Below are 21,420 nucleotides of genomic sequence, written 5' to 3' on the forward strand. Positions count from 1 at the left end.
CAGTGTTGCTGCTCAAACGGTTTCCTGTGTGCTGATTACTATCTCCGTCCTCTCAACGAGCTGTGAAACAAACACAATGGGAAAAACAGGCCCGACTGGATCAAGGCCTTTCCAGGCTAACATAAAGCACCAGCCTCAACTAGCAGACTGGTATTCCATTTACCTTTGTCAGTGTTGTAGTTAGGCAGAAGTGAGCCCTTCAGTAGCCTGATGATCTCTATAGTTACACCCTCTTCCAGTGGCGTGACTAAATCTTCACAGGCCTGTATGAACAAAATTATCACTTGGCTTCCCATCACAATTCACAACAGTAATTGAAAGTGAACAGACCAGATGAACTGGAAAGACATTCACACTTCCGGGTGGCCAAAAATAACTAATTGAAAGCCACGCCCTCAATAAGCCATGCCTCTGAATCTCCTCTAGAATATTATTGAACAGTATTTGCATATTTGCCAGCAGTCTTTGCACAACAATAACAAATAACATTGGAACTGTTCGTTGAGGTTTGTTATGTGAACCAAATAGATGTACTAGTCATCAATACATTCAAATATAATAAATAAAAAAAAGTTACAAATTACCATGACTGGGATGTGTTGCTGTGCAAATGACATGTAGGCCCATCTTTCAGTTAAACAACATGATGACTTTTGCAATGGTCTATAGTGTACAAATTTAGGGCCTGCTATGCAGATACCTAGAAGGCCAATGCAACACTTGATAGTGAGAGTTTGCAGGCCCCCCATAGCCAAAGGCCCTAGTGCATACACATTGCCAGCACTGCCTGGCCTTATGCCACTGCCCTCTTCTCTTCACAGTACTAATACACATTCAGATTAAGAGTATGAACTGGAACGGTGCCATTGAATCCTAAAATGATTTTACGGATTTGATCTCTTCTGCAAATAGACAACGAAACAAGCATTAAAGATGACATGGACATCAAAATGTGGAATCTGATTATTTGAATATGTTTTAAAGGGAATCAGATGTACTTGGTTGTAGGCTCGGCTGTTGCTAGGGGAAGCAGTGTTGTTACGGTCAGAGTGAGGGTGGGTGTGTCCTCACCAGTGCCCAGACAGAAATGCTGGCTCATCCACAGCCTCTCTCAGTAATAAAACTACATAGGGAACACTCCCCTCTTGTGGCTGCAGCTACTCCTGCGTTTTTCAGAATCACTTTTATTCTTGTGATTGAAGATTGTGGTAGAAGCTGTAAACGGGTGCATATGTTTCCTAAAGGCCACTTCAGTGGTGAACTAGAAAGTGAAAGCCGTTCTCGTATGGTTTGGTTGTGGAATTAGAGAGACAATCTTAAAGCAGTGGATTTCTGTCCTGAATGGATTTTCTGTCTGCAGTTTCTCAGTTGAAGGTAAGATAGCCAGTGATTTGTTTAGTATTTTATTTTGGGGCCCTGATCTCAGCTTTCACTGAACAACTCGGGACCTTATTCATTTTTGGTGATGCAATCATGACCTCTGATAGCTGGTCTGGAAGCTCTGTGTCACCAGACCAGATATCAGCTGATGATATTAAAACGGTTGTTGTTGTGTGTGTGTGTGTGTGTGTGTGTGTGTGTGTGTGTGTGTGTGTGTGTGTGTGTGTGTGTGTGTGTGTGTGTGTGTGGAAAAGACTGAAGCGAAGCTAGAAAAGACTGATCATACGTATCAAATCATTTTGTTCTATGTTTAGAATAATATAATAATAATAATACGATAACAATAATATGGGGTGGCAGGTAGCCTAGTGGTTAGAGCATTGGGCCAGTAACCAAAAGGTTGCTAAATTGAATCCCCGAGCTGACAAGGTAAAAATCTGTCGTTCTGCCCCTGAACAAGGCAGTTAACCCACTGTTCCCCAATAGGCCGTCATTGTAAATAAGAATTTGTTCTTAACTGACTTGCTTAGTTAAATAAATGTGATTTTTTTATTTTACAAATATTATATCGTACAGCGTATTAGAATAAGTGGATTACCTGAGTGGAACCTATACAGCAATCAGCTCAGAATCATGACTTTTGGTCACCATGGTCTTCTCTTAAACAATGAAACGAGTGACGAGATCACAGCAGCATTGATAACCAAATGCTAAAGGTTATTGAGGACGGGCAGACTTAAAAGCACTCTAATCTAATTTAACTTCAAAGGCTTGTTTCAAGCTATATTAGCCAGCTAGCTGCATAGTAAACACTAACAGAAAGACAGGAACCACAGCCTCAACACCAAGCTCCCAGTCCCTCACTCTTAGCTGCTATGGTAACGCTTCCCTCTCATTTGGAACTTAATAATGAACTATTATTTCATAAACTGTTTCCATGTAAATTATTACTTATTTGATGGCAGCACGGCTCAATGTGTCATCTTTACCTAATGGGCTTACTGAGCTTTATGTTTTACGCTAACGCTAGCAGTAATGGTAGTCATTGCAGAGATACTGATTAGAGACCATGGAATATTGTATGGTCTGCTTTGATTTGACTGTTATACATACACCCTGTTGAATGTATATTGTCTTTCTCTGTCTGTGTCTTCTTCAGGCTGAGGCGAGACTGGCAGCGAAGCGGGCGGCCAGAGCAGAGGCACGGGAGATACGCATGAAGGAACTGGAGAGACAGCAGAAAGAGGTGTCACACACACACACACACACACCTCTGCACAGTGGTAATATACATTACCAAAAACCTGTTCGTCTTCCATACTAACAACATGTCCTAACCTACTGTCTTTCTATTGTCCTGCCTTCTCTTCTCCGTGGTGTCCTGCTCCTTCTGTCCACCATGTTGTTTTAGATGTATCAAAGCCAAAAGGTAGGCCTCCATTTTGTTTTAGGTGTATCAAAGTCAGAAGGTAGGCCTCCATTTTGTTTTAGGTGTATCAAAGCCAGAAGGTAGGCCTCCATTTTGTTTTAGGTGTATCAAAGTCAGAAGGTAGGCCTCCATTTTGTTTTAGGTGTATCAAAGCCAGAAGGTAGGCCTCCATTTTGTTTTAGGTGTGTCAAAATCAGAAGGTAGGCCTCCATTTTGTTTTAGGTGTATCAAAGCCAGAAGGTAGGCCTCCTTGCTTCAAATTTTCTCCTTCTCTCTTTCCTGTTCACGTTTCACTCCTATTGGCATCTGAATGCTAGCTGTCGCTGTCAGATCAAAGATCAATGAATGTGTCTTTCAAATCCCTTGACCTAAATCAAATCACTCGCTGTGTGTGTCTTTTGTCTAACGTACGATTATTTGGGTTCAGCACTGTTAAAAAACAAGTCGCTTTTATCTCTTTCCATTTCCTTGTCTTTCCTTTCTAATGTCTTCCTTCCTCTGGTTTCCTCTTCCTGCCCTCTCCTCTCCGCCCCCAGAAATACTATGGTCTGGACAACAAATGGGGCCACATTGAGCAGTGGATGGTAGGACGTGTACTGCAGTATAAGATCCCTGCTAGTTTCTGCTAGACTGCTGTGACTGCATGATGACTCTGATAATATAATATATACTGTGTATTGAAACAGCTTACTGCACACTGGTAATATAATATATACTGTCTATTGAAACAGCTTACTGCACACTGGTAATATAATATATACTGTCTATTGAAACAGCTTACTGCACACTGGTAATATAATATATACTGTCTATTGAAACAGCTTACTGCACACTGGTAATATAATATATACTGTCTATTGAAACAGCTTACTGCACACTGGTAATATAATATATACTGTCTATTGAAACAGCTTACTGCACACTGGTAATATAATATATACTGTCTGTTGAAACAGCTTACTGCACACTGGTAATATAATATATACTGTCTGTTGAAACAGCTTACTGCACACTGGTAATATAATATATACTGTCTGTTGAAACAGCTTACTGCACACTGGTAATATAATATATACTGTCTGTTGAAACAGCTTACTGCACACTGGTAATATAATATATACTGTCTGTTGAAACAGCTTACTGCACACTGGTAATATAATATATACTGTCTATTGAAACAGCTTACTGCACACTGGTAATATAATATATACTGTCTGTTGAAACAGCTTACTGCAAACCCTAGGTAGTAGTAGTGTTTGCATTGTGTACAGTGCATTGTTTGCATCGCCTGCATCAAGGAAGTGTTAAGTAAATGTGAGGCATGCACAGTGTTGAACACAACACCCCCTGTGTTGTGCAATGTATGTGTTTAGTATTCTCTATTTCTATGTCCCATCCTGTTGATAATATCATAGTTGTCCTGGATATAGCTGGACCTAGTAGCTTGGCATGTGTAGGTGCTCTCAGGCAGCACAAGGGCAGCATGTGTGCTTTTAAAGGTCTATCGTGAACCAGACCAGACAGGGGCAGAGTTGATCCTCATTTCACTAGATCCTGTACCGCTACGGGGGTGTCCCATGCCATCTGACAGGGGTTAAACCCTTTTCACGGTACTGGGATCGCCATGACAACCCAGCGGGAGGATTAAACCCATGTCACATGACCTAGGAGTTTACAGTAGACCCTCCTCACTCCACCCCCACCTCTCTCTGGGCTTGTCTTACCAGTGGCTGTCTGCCTGCATCAGAGTAGAGAGGCCAGGGAATGCATAAGTAGTGTACTGTAAATAAACGCATGCAGTGTCATGTCATGTCCAGATATGGGTTTGATTCCATTTCAATTTCAGTCAATTGGAGATGTTCTATATCCAGGTCAACTGACAGGAATGGAAATGGAAATAACCCCAGCCCAGCCCCAGTGTTCCCAAAACCAATCCAGTTTTGCCCTGTGAAGATTGTGTTTTTGTTTGGTCTTTGTCTATAAAATCCACATCTGGTGGCAGAACCAGAACCACTTCCCCCTTGACCTTTCCTCCTGACCTCTAACCGGGTACTTTCTTTTCCTCTTTCCTTCCGGGCCTTCCAGGAGGAGAGTGAGAGGTACTCCTCCCGTCCTTCACGGAGACACACGTCGGTCTGTATCCTCTCCCTGTCTTCTCCTCTCTACCATTATACAGCCTGCCTGACTCTCCCTGTCTTCTCCTCTCTACCGTTATACAGCCTGCCTGACTCTCCCTGTCTTCCCCTCTCTACCATTATACGGCCTGCCTGACTCTCCCTGTCTTCCCCTCTCTACCATTATACAGCCTGCCTGACTCTCCCTGTCTTATCCTCTCTACCGTTATACAGCCTGCCTGACTCTCCCTGTCTTATCCTCTCTACCGTTATACAGCCTGCCTGACTCTCCCTGTCTTCCCCTCTCTACCATTATACGGCCTGCCTGACTCTCCCTGTCTTCCCCTCTCTACCGTTATACAGCCTGCCTGACTCTCCCTGTCTTCCCCTCTCTACCATTATACAGCCTGCCTGACTCTCCCTGTCTTCCCCTCTCTACCATTATACAGCCTGCCTGACTCTCCCTGTCTTCCCCTCTCTACCGTTATACAGCCTGCCTGACTCTCCCTGTCTTCCCCTCTCTACCATTATACAGCCTGCCTGACTCTCCCTGTCTTCTCCTCTCTACCATTATACAGCCTGCCTGACTCTCCCTGTCTTCTCCTCTCTACCATTATACAGCCTGCCTGACTCTCCCTGTCTTCCCCTCTCTACCATTATACAGCCTGCCTGACTCTCCCTGTCTTCCCCTCTCTACCATTATACAGCCTGCCTGACTCTCCCTGTCTTCCCCTCTCTACCATTATACAGCCTGCCTGACTCTCCCTGTCTTATCCTCTCTACCGTTATACAGCCTGCCTGACTCTCCCTGTCTTATCCTCTCTACCATTATACAGCCTGCCTGACTCTCCCTGTCTTCCCCTCTCTACCATTATACAGCCTGCCTGACTCTCCCTGTCTTCCCCTCTCTACCATTATACGGCCTGCCTGACTCTCCCTGTCTTCCCCTCTCTACCATTATACGGCCTGCCTGACTCTCCCTGTCTTCCCCTCTCTACCATTATACAGCCTGCCTGACTCCTGTCTTCTCCTCTCTACCATTATACAGCCTGCCTGACTCCTGTCTTCTCCTCTCTACCATTATACAGCCTGCCTGACTCTCCCTGTCTTCCCCTCTCTACCATTATACAGCCTGCCTGACTCTCCCTGTCTTCCCCTCTCTACCATTATACAGCCTGCCTGACTCTCCCTGTCTTCTCCTCTCTACCGTTATACAGCCTGCCTGACTCTCCCTGTCTTCCCCTCTCTACCATTATACAGCCTGCCTGACTCTCCCTGTCTTCTCCTCTCTACCATTATACAGCCTGCCTGACTCTCCCTGTCTTCTCCTCTCTACCGTTATACAGCCTGCCTGACTCTCCCTGTCTTCTCCTCTCTACCATTATACGGCCTGCCTGACTCTCCCTGTCTTCCCCTCTCTACCATTATACAGCCTGCCTGACTCTCCCTGTCTTCTCCTCTCTACCATTATACAGCCTGCCTGACTCTCCCTGTCTTCTCCTCTCTACCATTATACAGCCTGCCTGACTCTCCCTGTCTTCCCCTCTCTACCATTATACAGCCTGCCTGACTCTCCCTGTCTTCTCCTCTCTACCATTATACAGCCTGCCTGACTCTCCCTGTCTTCTCCTCTCTACCATTATACGGCCTGCCTGACTCTCCCTGTCTTCCCCTCTCTACCATTATACAGCCTGCCTGACTCTCCCTGTCTTCTCCTCTCTACCGTTATACAGCCTGCCTGACTCTCCCTGTCTTATCCTCTCTACCGTTATACAGCCTGCCTGACTCTCCCTGTCTTATCCTCTCTACCGTTATACAGCCTGCCTGACTCTCCCTGTCTTCTCCTCTCTACCATTATACAGCCTGCCTGACTCTCCCTGTCTTCTCCTCTCTACCATTATACGGCCTGCCTGACTCTCCCTGTCTTCTCCTCTCAACCGTTATACCCCCTGCCTGACTCTCCCTGTCTTATCCTCTCTACCGTTATACAGCCTGCCTGACTCTCCCTGTCTTATCCTCTCTACCGTTATACAGCCTGCCTGACTCTCCCTGTCTTATCCTCTCTACCATTATACGGCCTGCCTGACTCTCCCTGTCTTATCCTCTCTACCATTATACAGCCTGCCTGACTCTCCCTGTCTTATCCTCTCTACCGTTATACAGCCTGCCTGACTCTCCCTGTCTTATCCTCTCTACCATTATACAGCCTGCCTGACTCTCCCTGTCTTCCCCTCTCTACCATTATACGGCCTGCCTGACTCTCCCTGTCTTATCCTCTCTACCATTATACAGCCTGCCTGACTCTCCCTGTCTTATCCTCTCTACCGTTATACAGCCTGCCTGACTCTCCCTGTCTTCCCCTCTCTACCATTATACGGCCTGCCTGACTCTCCCTGTCTTATCCTCTCTACCGTTATACAGCCTGCCTGACTCTCCCTGTCTTATCCTCTCTACCGTTATACAGCCTGCCTGACTCTCCCTGTCTTATCCTCTCTACCATTATACAGCCTGCCTGACTCTCCCTGTCTTATCCTCTCTACCGTTATACAGCCTGCCTGACTCTCCCTGTCTTCTCCTCTCTACCATTATACAGCCTGCCTGACTCTCCCTGTCTTCTCCTCTCTACCGTTATACAGCCTGCCTGACTCTCCCTGTCTTCTCCTCTCTACCATTATACAGCCTGCCTGACTCTCCCTGTCTTATCCTCTCTACCGTTATACAGCCTGCCTGACTCTCCCTGTCTTCCCCTCTCTACCATTATACAGCCTGCCTGACTCTCCCTGTCTTATCCTCTCTACCATTATACGGCCTGCCTGACTCTCCCTGTCTTCCCCTCTCTACCGTTATACAGCCTGCCTGACTCTCCCTGTCTTCCCCTCTCTACCATTATACAGCCTGCCTGACTCTCCCTGTCTTATCCTCTCTACCGTTATACAGCCTGCCTGACTCTCCCTGTCTTCCCCTCTCTACCATTATACAGCCTGCCTGACTCTCCCTGTCTTATCCTCTCTACCATTATACAGCCTGCCTGACTCTCCCTGTCTTCTCCTCTCTACCATTATACAGCCTGCCTGACTCTCCCTGTCTTCTCCTCTCTACCATTATACGGCCTGCCTGACTCTCCCTGTCTTCCCCTCTCTACCATTATACAGCCTGCCTGACTCTCCCTGTCTTCTCCTCTCTACCATTATACAGCCTGCCTGACTCTCCCTGTCTTATCCTCTCTACCGTTATACAGCCTGCCTGACTCTCCCTGTCTTATCCTCTCTACCGTTATACAGCCTGCCTGACTCTCCCTGTCTTATCCTCTCTACCGTTATACAGCCTGCCTGACTCTCCCTGTCTTCTCCTCTCTACCATTATACAGCCTGCCTGACTCTCCCTGTCTTCTCCTCTCTACCATTATACAGCCTGCCTGACTCTCCCTGTCTTCTCCTCTCTACCATTATACAGCCTGCCTGACTCTCCCTGTCTTCCCCTCTCTACCATTATACAGCCTGCCTGACTCTCCCTGTCTTCTCCTCTCTACCATTATACAGCCTGCCTGACTCTCCCTGTCTTATCCTCTCTACCGTTATACAGCCTGCCTGACTCTCCCTGTCTTATCCTCTCTACCGTTATACAGCCTGCCTGACTCTCCCTGTCTTATCCTCTCTACCGTTATACAGCCTGCCTGACTCTCCCTGTCTTCTCCTCTCTACCATTATACAGCCTGCCTGACTCTCCCTGTCTTCTCCTCTCTACCATTATACAGCCTGCCTGACTCCTGTCTTCTCCTCTCCACCATTATACAGCCTGACTCCCCTCATACAGCCTGACTGACAAACATGTGCTTTTTTCCCCTATATGCTATTGTGTATATAACTAATGATTGCGGAACACTCTGAGGTAGAGGCTGCCTCTATACACAGCTCTAGGATCAGCTCACCCTCTCCAAATCCAAACCAGAACAGGATTCAAATGGGAACTTTTGGTCCTTAGGTCAGTGTCTAGGGGCAGCTTCAATCCACTGCTACAGCTGAACAACACACAATGATACACAATGATGTGCATTGATTGATTGTTGTGTGTTTGTGTGTTCCTTTCCCTCCCAGATCTCAGACGATGAGGAACGGATGTCGGTGGGGAGCCGAGGAAGTCTTAGGGTTAGTATATACCAAAGAGATCCTATTAACATTTTTACATTTTAGTCATTTAGCAGACGCTCTTATCCAGAGCAACTTACAGTAGGGAATACATTTCATTAAAAAAAAAAATCCCCCCGTACTGGTCCCCCGTGGGAATCGAACCCACAACCCTGGCGTTGCAAACACCATGCTCTACCAACTGAGCCACACAGGACCACATGATATCTACTTCCTGCTTCTCTAACATCTCGTAGTATAAGGCCTACTGTATATAGGACAGACTAAGAGCTCCATTCAATCTGTATCGATGCAGTAAAGGCAATATTCCCACGTTAGCGAAGACTGCATTCACCGTAAGCGCTGCATATGTCGGCTTTACATTTCTATCTGGAATCTGTAACGCTTCAGCTATCCAGGCTGAATAGAGCCCTGACAAAACACACAGCTCATTGCACTCCCACTGTTCATATATGACATCAAGAATGTCAGCAGTGAGACGGTCCGGGTTGTAAAAGTCATGATGTCTCAGAGATACTACACATGACTGAGGTAACATTCCGGTACATGTATCCGGTATCAGAGTTGGAATGTGGCCTTTGAAACGTGGTTTAACCGTTGCAAAAGTCTGGGCGATTTTCTCTCTACCTTTTTAAAGGAACTCCTCCATGCCTCGTCCCAATATGGCGATGGGACCCCGCCTGAAGTGAGAACACCACCTGTCGTGTGAAAAACACCTCTATTTAAATCTGAGGTGATGATGATGGAATCACTGACGGTGAAGGTCTTCTATTAAAAAGGGTTTTTGAAGACACACAAGGTTCACACACTGAGAGTTGTGGCATTATCAAACAAACGAGACTACATGGATATAAGCTAGGCTAGTAGGACTAAGTTAACACTGGTACACAGACAGTTGTTATGGTAATGAAACTGTAGACTTTTGGCCGGGAAGGCATGTATGCGGTTATCAGCACACCCCAGACAGTGAACGTGGTTTAACAGGACGGTCTGGTTGTCGGCTGTATTGTCACCGCACTTCCCTTGTCATAATAACTGTCACTAATGAATGTCTGAAATGCCTCTAGACATAACAACATGCCTTTTTGTTTTGGTCCCTTGTCAAAGGAGTTGACAAGGGACCAAACACATTTTTATCTCTCTCTGTTGGGTTAATTTTCCAGAGGAATCATTTCCCTATTCTTATTTTGTTTCTCTCTCTTTCACTCTCCCCTCATGTTTGTGTGTCTCTCTCTCTCTCTCTCTCGCTCTCTCTCTCTGTGTTGTGGCGTTGTAGAGAAACTTCTCATCTGATCTGTACTGCAGCTCCAACAGTCTCCCCTCCCTCAGACATCAAAATTCCACTCAAAATGGCCGGGTCTGTCCCCACTCATTTATTCCTCTCTCCTTCACGTCTCATCCCTCTTTCCATTTCCCAATGCTGCTCCACCTTTTCCCAATGCTGCTCCATCTTGTTTTGACCTCCTTTTTCCCCTCCTTACTTCCCTACTCCCACTCAATCTCTCCCTCCTTCCCTACCCACTCAACCTCTTCCTCCTTCCCTACCCACTCAACCTCTTCCTCCTTCCCTACCCACTCACCCTCTCCTTTCCTCATTCCCTACCCACCCACCCTCTCCTGTCCTCATTCCCTACCCACCCACCCTCTCCTGTCCTCCTTCCCTACCCACTCACCCTCTCCTTTCCTCCTTCCCTACCCACTCATCCTCTCCTTGCCTCCTTCCCTACCCACTCATCCTCTCCTTGCCTCCTTCCCTACCCAGTCACCCTCTCCTTGCCTCCTTCCCTACCCACTCACCCTCTCCTTTCCTCCTTCCCTACCCACTCATCCTCTCCTTTCCTCCTTCCCTACCCACTCACCCTCTCCTTTCCTCCTTCCCTACCCACTCACCCTCTCCTGTCCTCCTTCCCTACCCACCCACCCTCTCCTTTCCTCCTCCCCTACCCACTCACCCTCTCCTTTCCTCCTTCCCTACCCACTCACCCTCTCCTTTCCTCCTTCCCTACCCACTCACCCTCTCCTGTCCTCCTTCCCTACCCACCCACCCTCTCCTTTCCTCCTCCCCTACCCACTCACCCTCTCCTTTCCTCCTCCCCTACCCACTCACCCTCTCCTTTCCTCCTTCCCTACCCACTCACCCTCTCCTTTCCTCCTTCCTTACCCACTCAACCTCTCCCTTCTTCCCTCCCCACTCAACCTCTCCCTTCTTCCCTACCCACTCAACTTCTCCCTCCTTCCCTACCCACTCAACCTCACCCTCCTGTTGGTTTCTTAGAATGACAGAATAGGATATTCTCAAAACGTAGAGCTTTTTCCAGTTGTACATACTAGATAGAATCACTATTGTTTATCACTTACAGTAGAATGTTGGATTGTTTCCCTCTCTGTCCATCTTCAGCCCTCCATGCTCTTTATTGATGGCCCACGCACCCAGAGTCACAGGGTTGGTTCCTCTTTCCTATGACCTCTGACCTTTCACCACCTGTTTAGACAGTAGATAAATAGATAGATCTGTGATGTGTCACTACTAGGGTCATTATAAGGTATGTGAGAATGGTTTGGCAGAGGGGCTAGATGTTATCAAGACCCACATACAGTCCTGGCCCTAAAAGTGACATTTCCAAAACACTTTGAAGTGTTAAGGAGAACGTGAGACAGTAAGCTGAGTTGCAGAAGTACAGTGGTGTCTGCTAGGTGGCATGCTATAAGACATTGTGGGATGTACAGCTGATCCTTCTGGTCCTTTTCCTGCATGATTACTGAGATGGATGTGTCTGTATGTGTGTGTGTGTGTGTGTGTGTGTGTGTGTGTGTGTGTGTGTGTGTGTGTGTGTGTGTGTGTGTGCGTGTGTGCGTGCGTGTGTGTGTGTGCGTGCGTGCGTGCGTGCGTGCGTGCGTGCGTGCGTGCGTGCGTGCGGTGAAGTCTGATGCAGTGTGTGTGTGTCTCTCTCCTATCTACAGGGCTCTGTGTGTGACGAGGCTGTGCAGAGTAGCACACGGCGCTTTAGTGGCTCCATCTCTCTTGTGGTGTAAGAAGCCCTGACGCCCCCTCTCTTACCCTGAGGGAGGTTGCTTGGCATGCCCCCTGTGGCAACATGGGATTGCATAGTCCAGCGGTGGTCAACCCTCCTCCTGGAGAGATATGAGCTACTGGGTATGCAGGCTTTTGTTCCAGCCCTGCTCTAACCTGATTCAGCTAATCAACACCCAGATGAGCAGCTGATTAGTAGAATCAGTTGTATTGGAGCAGGTCTGGAGCAAAAGCCTACACATCCAATAGGTTTCTGGGAAGACAGTCGGCCACCCCTGGCCATAGTCTGTCTGCATGACAGTGTTGTCAGTCTCTACTTCTATCAGGATCAGTGGTGTCTTCTGTTTTTAGCAGACTCGCCAAACAAGGAATCCTTCTTTAATTCGTTGTATTCCACTAATTCCCACTCTGTCTTTTGTGTTGATGACTTTTGGAAACACAGTGCAAAGTCATAGTGAGATTGTGTTGGGTTTTCAAGTATGTCTAGAATTGTGGTTGTTGTGACGGTTTTCAAATCAAAAGCGAGGCTTGAATAGACAGCATGCATGGAATGTATCACTGTGTTACCCTGATGAGGGGGCCTTGCTTGGCATGCCCCATGTGCCAACGTGGAATTGCATTGTGGGGTCGACCCACCCTCCTCTTGAAGCGATACTAGCGGCAGGCTGGGTGTGCAGGTTTTTATTCCAGCCCTGCTCGAACACACCTGATTCTCTCCAGTAGGAGGGTTGGCCACCCCAGGAGAAGTCTGCATGACAGTGTCGTCACCCCACTACTTCTTTCTATTGGGGTTTCTTGTGTCTTTCCCACATGTGGATTTCAGACTTCCAGAAGAAGGAATCCATGTTTTCACTTAGCTGTATTCCACCAATAACCATCCTGAATTATCTTACAGTGCGTCTTGTGTGTCGATGACCTTTGCAAACACTGTGCCAAGTCACAGTTTGATTGTGACTTTGTGGCGTGGGGTTTGCAGTATGTCTAGAATGGTGGAGTCTAGAGTGGAGCGTACACATGGAATTGTATGTGTCTGGGTTTTTGATGTGTGGGAGGGTTGTCTTTGGTCTAACAGGGCCTGGTTGACTATCAATGTATTCCCTTGTCTCTTCAGCTCTGTCTGTCCCTGCTTCAGCTCTGTCTGTCCCTGCTTCAGCTCTGACTGTCCCTGCTTCAGCTCTGTCCGTCCCTGCTTCAGCTCTGTCCGTCCCTGCTTCAGCTCTGTCCGTCCCTGCTTCAGCTCTGTCCGTCCCTGCTTCAGCTCTGTCCGTCCCTGCTTCAGCTCTGTCCGTCCCTGCTTCAGCTCTGTCCGTCCCTGCTTCAGCTCTGTCCGTCCCTGCTTCAGCTCTGTCCGTCCCTGCTTCAGCTCTGTCCGTCCCTGCTTCAGCTCTGTCTGTCCCTGCTTCAGCTCTGTCTGTCCCTGCTTCAGCTCTGTCCGTCCCTGCTTCAGCTCTGTCTGTCCCTGCTTCAGCTCTGTCTGTCCCTGCTTCAGCTCTGTCTGTCCCTGCTTCAGCTCTGTCTGTCCCTGCTTCAGCTCTGTCCGTCCCTGCTTCAGCTCTGTCCGTCCCTGCTTCAGCTCTGTCCGTCCCTGCTTCAGCTCTGTCTGTCCCTGCTTGCTGACTGACAAACTCTGTGACTAACGTCTCTCTCTCTTTTCCATTTCCTTCTCTTTTCCTATTTTATCCATCTTCTTCTTGTGCCAGCCTTCAGACTACAGTGGTTTTCTGGGCTCCAACTCTCGGGCCTCGTCCAGGGCCAGCTCTGCCCGTGCCAGCCCAGTGGTGAGCTCTCTTCATTGGTCACTCCCTCTAACCCGCAGCCTTCTTTAGGCCTAGTCCCTACATCCTTTTCTCTGTTCTCTATTCTGTTAAATGACTGCCCACTTATTATCATCCCAATGAAGAGTGTATTGTCCAGAGAACTGAACTCTATGGTCCTGTCCTGTGTGTCCTCTGCACCAAGGTAATGCTCATAGACAGCTGACAGTGCTCAGGTCCCTTATGCCCCCTGGTGGACATTACAAAGACTGCAGCTTTGGTACAAGCAAAGAATATATGGTCCCGACCTGGCCAATGTGAGGTGGGCCTCTGTGTGGACGCATTGGTGTGTGGGTGACACTGACAACTAACATGCAGCCTGGACTGGAGTGGATATGATATGACTAACTCTGTAGTGTCCAGTGGATATGATATGATTAACTCTGTCGTCTCCAGTGGATATGATATGACTAACTCTGTAGCGTCCAGTGGATATGATTTGACTAACTCTGTAGTGTCCAGTGGATATGATATGACTAACTCTGTAGTGTCCAGTGGATATGATTTGACTAACTCTGTAGCGTCCAGTGGATATGATTTGAGTAAGTCTGTAGTGTCCAGTGGATATGATTAACTCTGTAGTGTCCAATGGATATATGATTAACTCTGTAGTGTCCAGTGGATATGATTAACTCTGTAGTGTCCAGTGGATATGATATTATTAACTCTGTAGTGTCCAGTGGATATGATATTACTAACTCTGTAGTGTCCAGTGGATATGATATTACTAACTCTGTAGCATCCAGTGGATATGATATGATTAACTCTGTAGCGTCCAGTGGATATGATATGATTAACTCTGTAGTGTCCAGTGGATATGATTAACTCTGTAGTGTCCAGTGGATATGATTAACTCTGTAGTGTCCAGTGGATATGATATGATTAACTCTGTAGTGTCCAGTGGATATGATATGATTAACTCTGTAGCGTCCAGTGGATATGATAGGATTAACTCTGTAGCGTCCAGTGGATATGATATGACTAACTCTGTAGTGTCCAGTGGATATGATATGATTAACTCTGTAGTGTCCAGTGGATATGATATGATTAACTGTAGTGTCCAGTGGATATGATATGATTAACTCTGTAGCGTCCAGTGGATATGATATGATTAACTCTGTAGCGTCCAGTGGATATGATATGACTAACTCTGTAGTGTCCAGTGGATATGATATGATTAACTCTGTAGTGTCCAGTGGATATGATATGATTAACTCTGTAGTGTCCAGTGGATATGATATGACTAACTCTGTAGTGTCCAGTGGATATGATATGACTAACTCTGTAGTGTCCAGTGGATATGATATGACTAACTCTGTAGTGTCCAGTGGATATGATATGACTAACTCTGTAGTGTCCAGTGGATATGATATGATTAACTCTGTAGTGTCCAATGGATATGATATGATTAACTCTGTAGTGTCCAGTGGATATGATTAACTCTGTAGCGTCCAGTGGATATGATTAACTCTGTAGCGTCCAGTGGATATGATATGATTAACTCTGTAGCGTCCAGTGGATATGATTAACTCTGTAGCGTCCAGTGGATATGATATGATTAACTCTGTAGCGTCCAGTGGATATGATTTGAGTAACTCTGTAGCGTCCAGTGGATATGATTAACTCTGTAGTGTCCAGTGGATATGATTAACTCTGTAGCGTCCAGTGGATATAATATGAGTAAGTCTGTAGTGTCCAGTGGATATAATATGAGTACGTCTGTAGTGTCCGGTGGATATAATATGACTAACTCTGCAGTGTCCAGTGGATATAATATGACTAACTCTGTAGTGTCCAGTGGATATAATATGACTAACTCTGTAGTGTCCAGTGGCTATAATATGACTAACTCTGTAGTGTCCAGTGGATATAATATGAGTAAGTCTGTAGTGTCCAGTGGCTATAATATGACTAACTCTGTAGTGTCCAGTGGATATAATATGAGTAAGTATGTAGTGTCCAGTGGATATAATATGACTAACTCTGTAGTGTCCAGTGGATATAATATGAGTAAGTCTGTAGTGTTCAGTGGATATAATATGACTAACTCTGTAGTGTCCAGTGGATATAATATGAGTAAGTATGTAGTGTCCAGTGGATATAATATGACTAACTCTGTAGTGTCCAGTGGATATAATATGAGTAAGTCTGTAGTGTTCAGTGGATATAATATGACTAACTCTGTAGTGTCCAGTGGATATAATTTGAGTAAGTCTGTAGTGTCCAGTGGTTCCGTGGTTCAGAATCAGATGGTGATCCAGAGAGAGTTAAGCATGACTCTAAAGATGCTTGTTGTGATGCAGTGTGTGGATATACAGAGACGGATACAGTATGGGCATGGCCTGGATTTACGGTGTGTCAATCAACTAAATTTGTGACATTGTAAATATGTTTATCTCCTCTCCTTATCCTCTCCTAAGAGTAACCAAGTAGTTTTTCCCTCTACAGGTGGAGGAGAGATCAGACAGGGACTTCCTGGAAAAGGTACGGGTCACACACCTGATCTGAAACTCTAGCTTTTAATGTATTAAAGATGAAGTAGGGAATATGACTGTTGTGAAACAGCCTTCAAGACGGCCCTGTCCTGTTTCCTCCCAGGGTTCCAGGACTGCCTCTACCCTCTCAGCAGCCACTCTAGCATCGCTGGGCGGGCCCTCCTCTCGCAGAGGCAGCTGTGACACCTCTATCTCAGTAGAGACAGAGGCCTCCATTCGAGAGATAAAGGTAGGACCATAGAGATACTTCTATGAGTAGGACCATACAGTATATCTGGGAAAAAGATGGTCCATGGTCTAAAGTCCATGTTTTTAGAATCAATTTGTTGACTCCAGAAACACTTCTGATTATTACAGTAAGTATTCCACGGTTGAAGACGAACAACGTCTGCGTAGTTGTTTTTGAGATATTAACTGCTTAACTGTTTTGCTTTGTTTCTCCCCTGACCTCTCACCCCTCCACTGTCCTCCATTTTGTCTCTCAACAGGACTCCCTGGTGGAGTCTGAGGAGAAGTACCGTAAGGCCATGGTGTCCAACGCCCAGCTACACAACGAGAAGTCCAACCTCATGTACCAGGTGGACACGCTGAAGGACTCGCTCATTGAGCTGGAGGAGCAGCTGTACGAGTCTAAACGAGAGTACAACGACAAGGCCAAGGAGTTTGAGAGGGAGAGGCACGCCCACAGTGTTCTGCAGCGCCAGTTTAACGAGATGAGAGAGACGCTGAAACAGAGTGAAGAACTGCTAACCGTGAGTACTCAGGTCATCGCAAAGACTTCCTGCTAACAACAATACGGTAACAAAAACAGTACTTCCACTCAGAACATAACACTAACATAGATTTAACTTAGGTCTCTTGCTAAACTTGCTGTAGTCTCTTTTCCTGCTGCATACTCTCTGCATGCTGATTTTCCCTCCCTTCTCCTCTGTCCCTTCTTCTCCTCCATCTTGCTTTCGTCCCGTGGCCAGGAGGTGGGCCAGCTCCGTCTCAAATGGGACAGCTGTGTTAGGGAGATCTCCGACCTGCAGGAGACACTCGGATGGAAGGAGAAAAAGATTGGGGTACGCTCGCGGAATAGAGGGTGAACCCCAAACTGTTAGCCGCATCATTGCTCCAGGAAGTTCTACAGAAAACGCTTCCATTCCTTTGTCAGCTACTCAAGTTTAACGCTCCAAACTAACCAAGACATTTCCACTATATCTCTTTTTCCCCTCAATGCTTCTCTCTTCCTTTACTGTGTTTATCCTTCCCTTCTTTACCCACTCTTCCTCCTCCTCCTCCTCCTCCTCCTCCTCCTCCTCCTCCCCCTGCTGCTGCTGCTTGGGTATGGCTCAGGCCTTAGAGAGGCAGAGGGAATTCTCAGACGCCGGCGTGCGGGATGAGCGGGATAAGCTCAGGGATCAGGTGGTCCACCTCAAAGACGCTCTGAAGGTACAGCACCTTGAAGTACTGCTGAGTGAAGGTTTCCTCATCTTGACTTCAAAGAGGGCCTCCATGCACATGTCAGCAAACACTAGAACAATAGGAAGTTCTAATGGGCAAAAGACTTTCTGAAAGATTATTCAGCTTAATTTTGCTCATTCTCTCCCAAATCAGAAAAATGGGATAGTGCTGTCACCTGACGTAACCACCAATGGGGATGCAGGACAAATGATTGACGGGCCTCTCAGTGCAGACTCTACCTCCCGATTGGCTCAGGAGTCCCAGCCATCTCATGGTGGGGAGAGCATGCTTGGTAAGAAAATAACCCACCGGTGCAATTGCTCATATCTGATCTCTGCTTATTTACCACCATCCTACTCGAATCATGTTGAATGATATTGTGCAGTCATGTTTTTTATTTCACTTGTCTTCTGTCATTCGGATGAATCACCGTTAGAAATGTCAGGGTTATATTTGTGTTGCATGATGGGATACAAAACGAGGATGGTTGGCTTTCTTTTTCTTTTTTCTGACATCATTGTTTTGCAGTATTGTCCTCCATGGGATTATCATCATAATGTTAATTAATCCTGTTGAGTCAGTTGCTGATTGTGCATTCTAAATCAGCCGGGATCAAGGCCTTGATTGTATTCTCTACAAATGGCTCCAAATTAATTCCCCTCCAGCAATCATTGAATTTCGGTGCTTGCACTCTCAGACTCTGAAGAATGACCTGTGTTTGGCCCTCCAATCTATTCCCTGTGATCTTCCAGGCGAAGCACCAGAGATGCAGTTGGATCATGGCGAGGTGAGGACACCAGGGGGAAGCAGACTTCTACATGAGGCTGACAACTACTCACATGACCAGGAGAGGGCACTACTGGAGATAGAATCTTCGGACAAGTTGTACCAAGACAAGTTGAATGACAGCCTGCAGCAACAAACAGACACTGAAGCAGAGCAGTCCAAGTACTGTGACCAAGAGACCCAGGTGGATGTTGCTGCACCTGAAGTAGCCATTTTGGCGCATTTTGGTGACAAAGAGACTCAGGTTGAATATGAAGTAGAGAAACCCCAATACTGCGACACAGAAACCCTGGTGGAACCTGCTGAACTTGAGGGAGCCATTTTGGTTCAAAAGGAAAATACAGATGGTGGCAGTGACAACGGAGATGGGGTGAATCAAAGAGGATTTGAACCAGAATCTCTGGAACAGGCAGAGAATGAGGAAAACTGTGGAGAAAGTAACAAGGAAGCTGTACCAGTAAGCGGTGGCACTGACGGACAATGTGAGGAGAACACAAACCTTGAGAATGGACGGGAAAACACAGAGCTTCTCACAGCTATGTCTACTGACTTTGAAGAACAGGAAATCTCTGGCCCAACTCTCTGTGTTGAGACAGAGGCAACTCTTAGTCAAATCCAAAGTGAATCTCAAAGTGACCTGCAAGGAGAGAACACCCAGGAGTATGATCCTGGGACTAAAGATCAGGTCATTCCAGAAAACTCAAGGATCACGGAATCTGAGATGATTAAGATGATTCTGAGGATTTCTGTATGTCTAGGTGAGGCAAAGACCAGCCCAAATCAGATCTCTCAGGGATCATTAAACAAAACAGAAACAATTGGGATGAAGATGAAGAATATTCCAGGGCATCCTCCAGAGCATCAGGCAGAGACTGGCCAAGTAACATCTGCTGGAACATCTGCTATCTCATCTACAGTCTCTATTGAACTGTTTATCTCTGAATGTCCTGACGAGGTTGGAATCAAGACAGATCAGCTCATAATAAACACGTTAAGTGAATTTGAGAAAGATGGACAGAATTCTCTAGACCTTCAGCAACATAAGAATGATCATTTCAGTACAGAAAGCTCTGTGGAAATTGTGCCAAAGATCACAGACTCTGACGGACAGAAATTGTCTGAGAGGGTTGAAGAGCTGGAGTCGAGTTCAGTGGAGAGCAAGCCAGATCAGATTTGGCAGGAATCTCTATGTGGCATGAAGGAAGATGAACCAAATACTAAAGAGCTTCAGGCAAAGGAGCCCCCATCCACTATCTCTGACAAAACGGTAACACCTATCATAACAGAGGAGCGGAAGACTAGACTAGACGAACAGGTGATCCCTGATTTACCAGAGAGGCTAGAGACCAGCTTAGAAAATACCTTACCAGGAGTTCAAGGTGATCAGAAGATGGATGCAGCAGAATCAAGGGAGAAACAAGGATGTACCTGTAAATGTACATGTAAACAATCTGAGAGTGATCAAGTACTGACGGAAAACTCACGGGATGTAGCTCTAACTCAGAGGATGAGCGACTCTAGTGGAGAGGTTACCTCAGACAGGACAGAGGAGGTAGAGCCCAGCCCAGACAGGATCCAGTCAGAATCACCCAGTCGTGTAGAGAGAGAAGAATGGTGCATCATTGAGGAGAACATCTATGAGGAGAAACTTCAGCAGGAAGCCATTCAGGAGCAACAGACAGAACAGGGGGAGGCTTCAACAGGTTCACCAGCAGGGGGAGACAATGAGTTAAACGATGGGGCCTCCGCTGGATATATAGACAGTTGTGAAGAAGCCGTTCTACTTGTGAAAGAGGAGGAAACCTATCTACCTGTCGAAGAAGAGCACATCAGCTCCTCACCCGGACCCTCGGCACTTGGCCAAGAGATACAGCCATTACCCGAGGCGGCGGAGGAGGAGAGAGAGCGCCCCCCAGTGGAAGAAGCCCAGAAACAGGAGAGCGGTGTAAGAAAGGGACTAAAGGGCAATAGAAAGGGCAAGAGCAAAGATCCTTGCAAAGTAAACTAGTTGATGATCACTGTACTCTCAAAGTGTTATTTGATGTGTAATAGACTACTGACTGGGGTTGCAGCCAGTCTCTATGGGTTTCTTTGTTTTACTCAAAGGAATTACATGTTTTATTTAATGACTTATTTAGTGCCTTGAATAAATTAACCATGTTGAAGAGCGATTGGTTTTGTTGTATTTTGCACTATTGCATACACTCACTGATTTCTGGGTTCCATAAAACCTCACCAAGCTTCCATTTATGCACAGGTGGTAGGATTATATTACACAATAACACTTCTGTATTGTTCATGTGTCTGGTTTTTACACGCAACATACTAGATAACAATTACATGATTAAATAGGTAATAAGTGGGAGAATATATCAATCCCATGACATGTTATCTCCACTCATTTGTATGTGTCAGCTGTTTTAAACTCTTTTCATCCATACTCACAGTCCCTCCAACATACTGTACAGTATTTCAGTGGTAAGCAACTGTGTGCATATTCTCAGGTTTTCAATGAACTGCAGATTGTGATCAGTTGGGTGAAATGTTTTATAATTGCAATGAATTAAGTTTGGACACACCTACTCGTTCCAGGGTTTTTCTTTATTTTTTACTATTTTCTACATTGTAGAATAATAGTAAAGACATCACAACTATGAAATAACACATATGGAATCATGTAGTAAAAAAGTATTAAACAAATCAAAATATTGTTTATATTTGAGATTCTTCAAAGTAGCCACTCTTTGAATTGATGACAGCTTTGCACACTCTTGGCATTC

General features: G+C 46.1%; 1 protein-coding gene across 16 annotated transcripts in view; it reads left to right on the plus strand.

Moving 5' to 3' along the window:
* The window catches only part of LOC106592309 (leucine-rich repeat flightless-interacting protein 2), a 42,686-nt gene that overhangs the window by 13,385 nt on the left and 7,881 nt on the right, over positions 1 to 21,420 (plus strand). The window contains exons 2-14 of one of the 16 annotated variants that reach the window (XM_045699330.1): positions 2,540 to 2,626; positions 2,792 to 2,809; positions 3,346 to 3,393; positions 4,895 to 4,942; positions 9,018 to 9,068; positions 10,345 to 10,425; positions 13,800 to 13,877; positions 16,362 to 16,397; positions 16,512 to 16,637; positions 16,897 to 17,160; positions 17,380 to 17,472; positions 17,747 to 17,842; positions 18,008 to 18,146. In XM_045699330.1, the coding sequence (XP_045555286.1) occupies positions 2,540 to 2,626; positions 2,792 to 2,809; positions 3,346 to 3,393; positions 4,895 to 4,942; positions 9,018 to 9,068; positions 10,345 to 10,425; positions 13,800 to 13,877; positions 16,362 to 16,397; positions 16,512 to 16,637; positions 16,897 to 17,160; positions 17,380 to 17,472; positions 17,747 to 17,842; positions 18,008 to 18,146 (1,165 nt within the window). Of the gene's footprint in view, positions 1 to 669; positions 1,375 to 2,539; positions 2,627 to 2,791; positions 2,810 to 3,345; positions 3,394 to 4,894; positions 4,943 to 8,628; positions 8,905 to 9,017; positions 9,069 to 10,344; positions 10,426 to 13,799; positions 13,878 to 16,361; positions 16,398 to 16,511; positions 16,638 to 16,896; positions 17,161 to 17,379; positions 17,473 to 17,746; positions 17,843 to 18,007; positions 18,147 to 18,606; positions 20,810 to 21,420 lie in introns of those variants that run through there. The other 15 variants (XM_045699321.1, XM_045699322.1, XM_045699317.1 and 12 more) reach the window with 15 other exon arrangements.

Source organism: Salmo salar, chromosome ssa17, assembly GCF_905237065.1.
Source record: "Salmo salar chromosome ssa17, Ssal_v3.1, whole genome shotgun sequence".
Classification (NCBI taxonomy): Eukaryota; Metazoa; Chordata; class Actinopteri; order Salmoniformes; family Salmonidae; genus Salmo; species Salmo salar.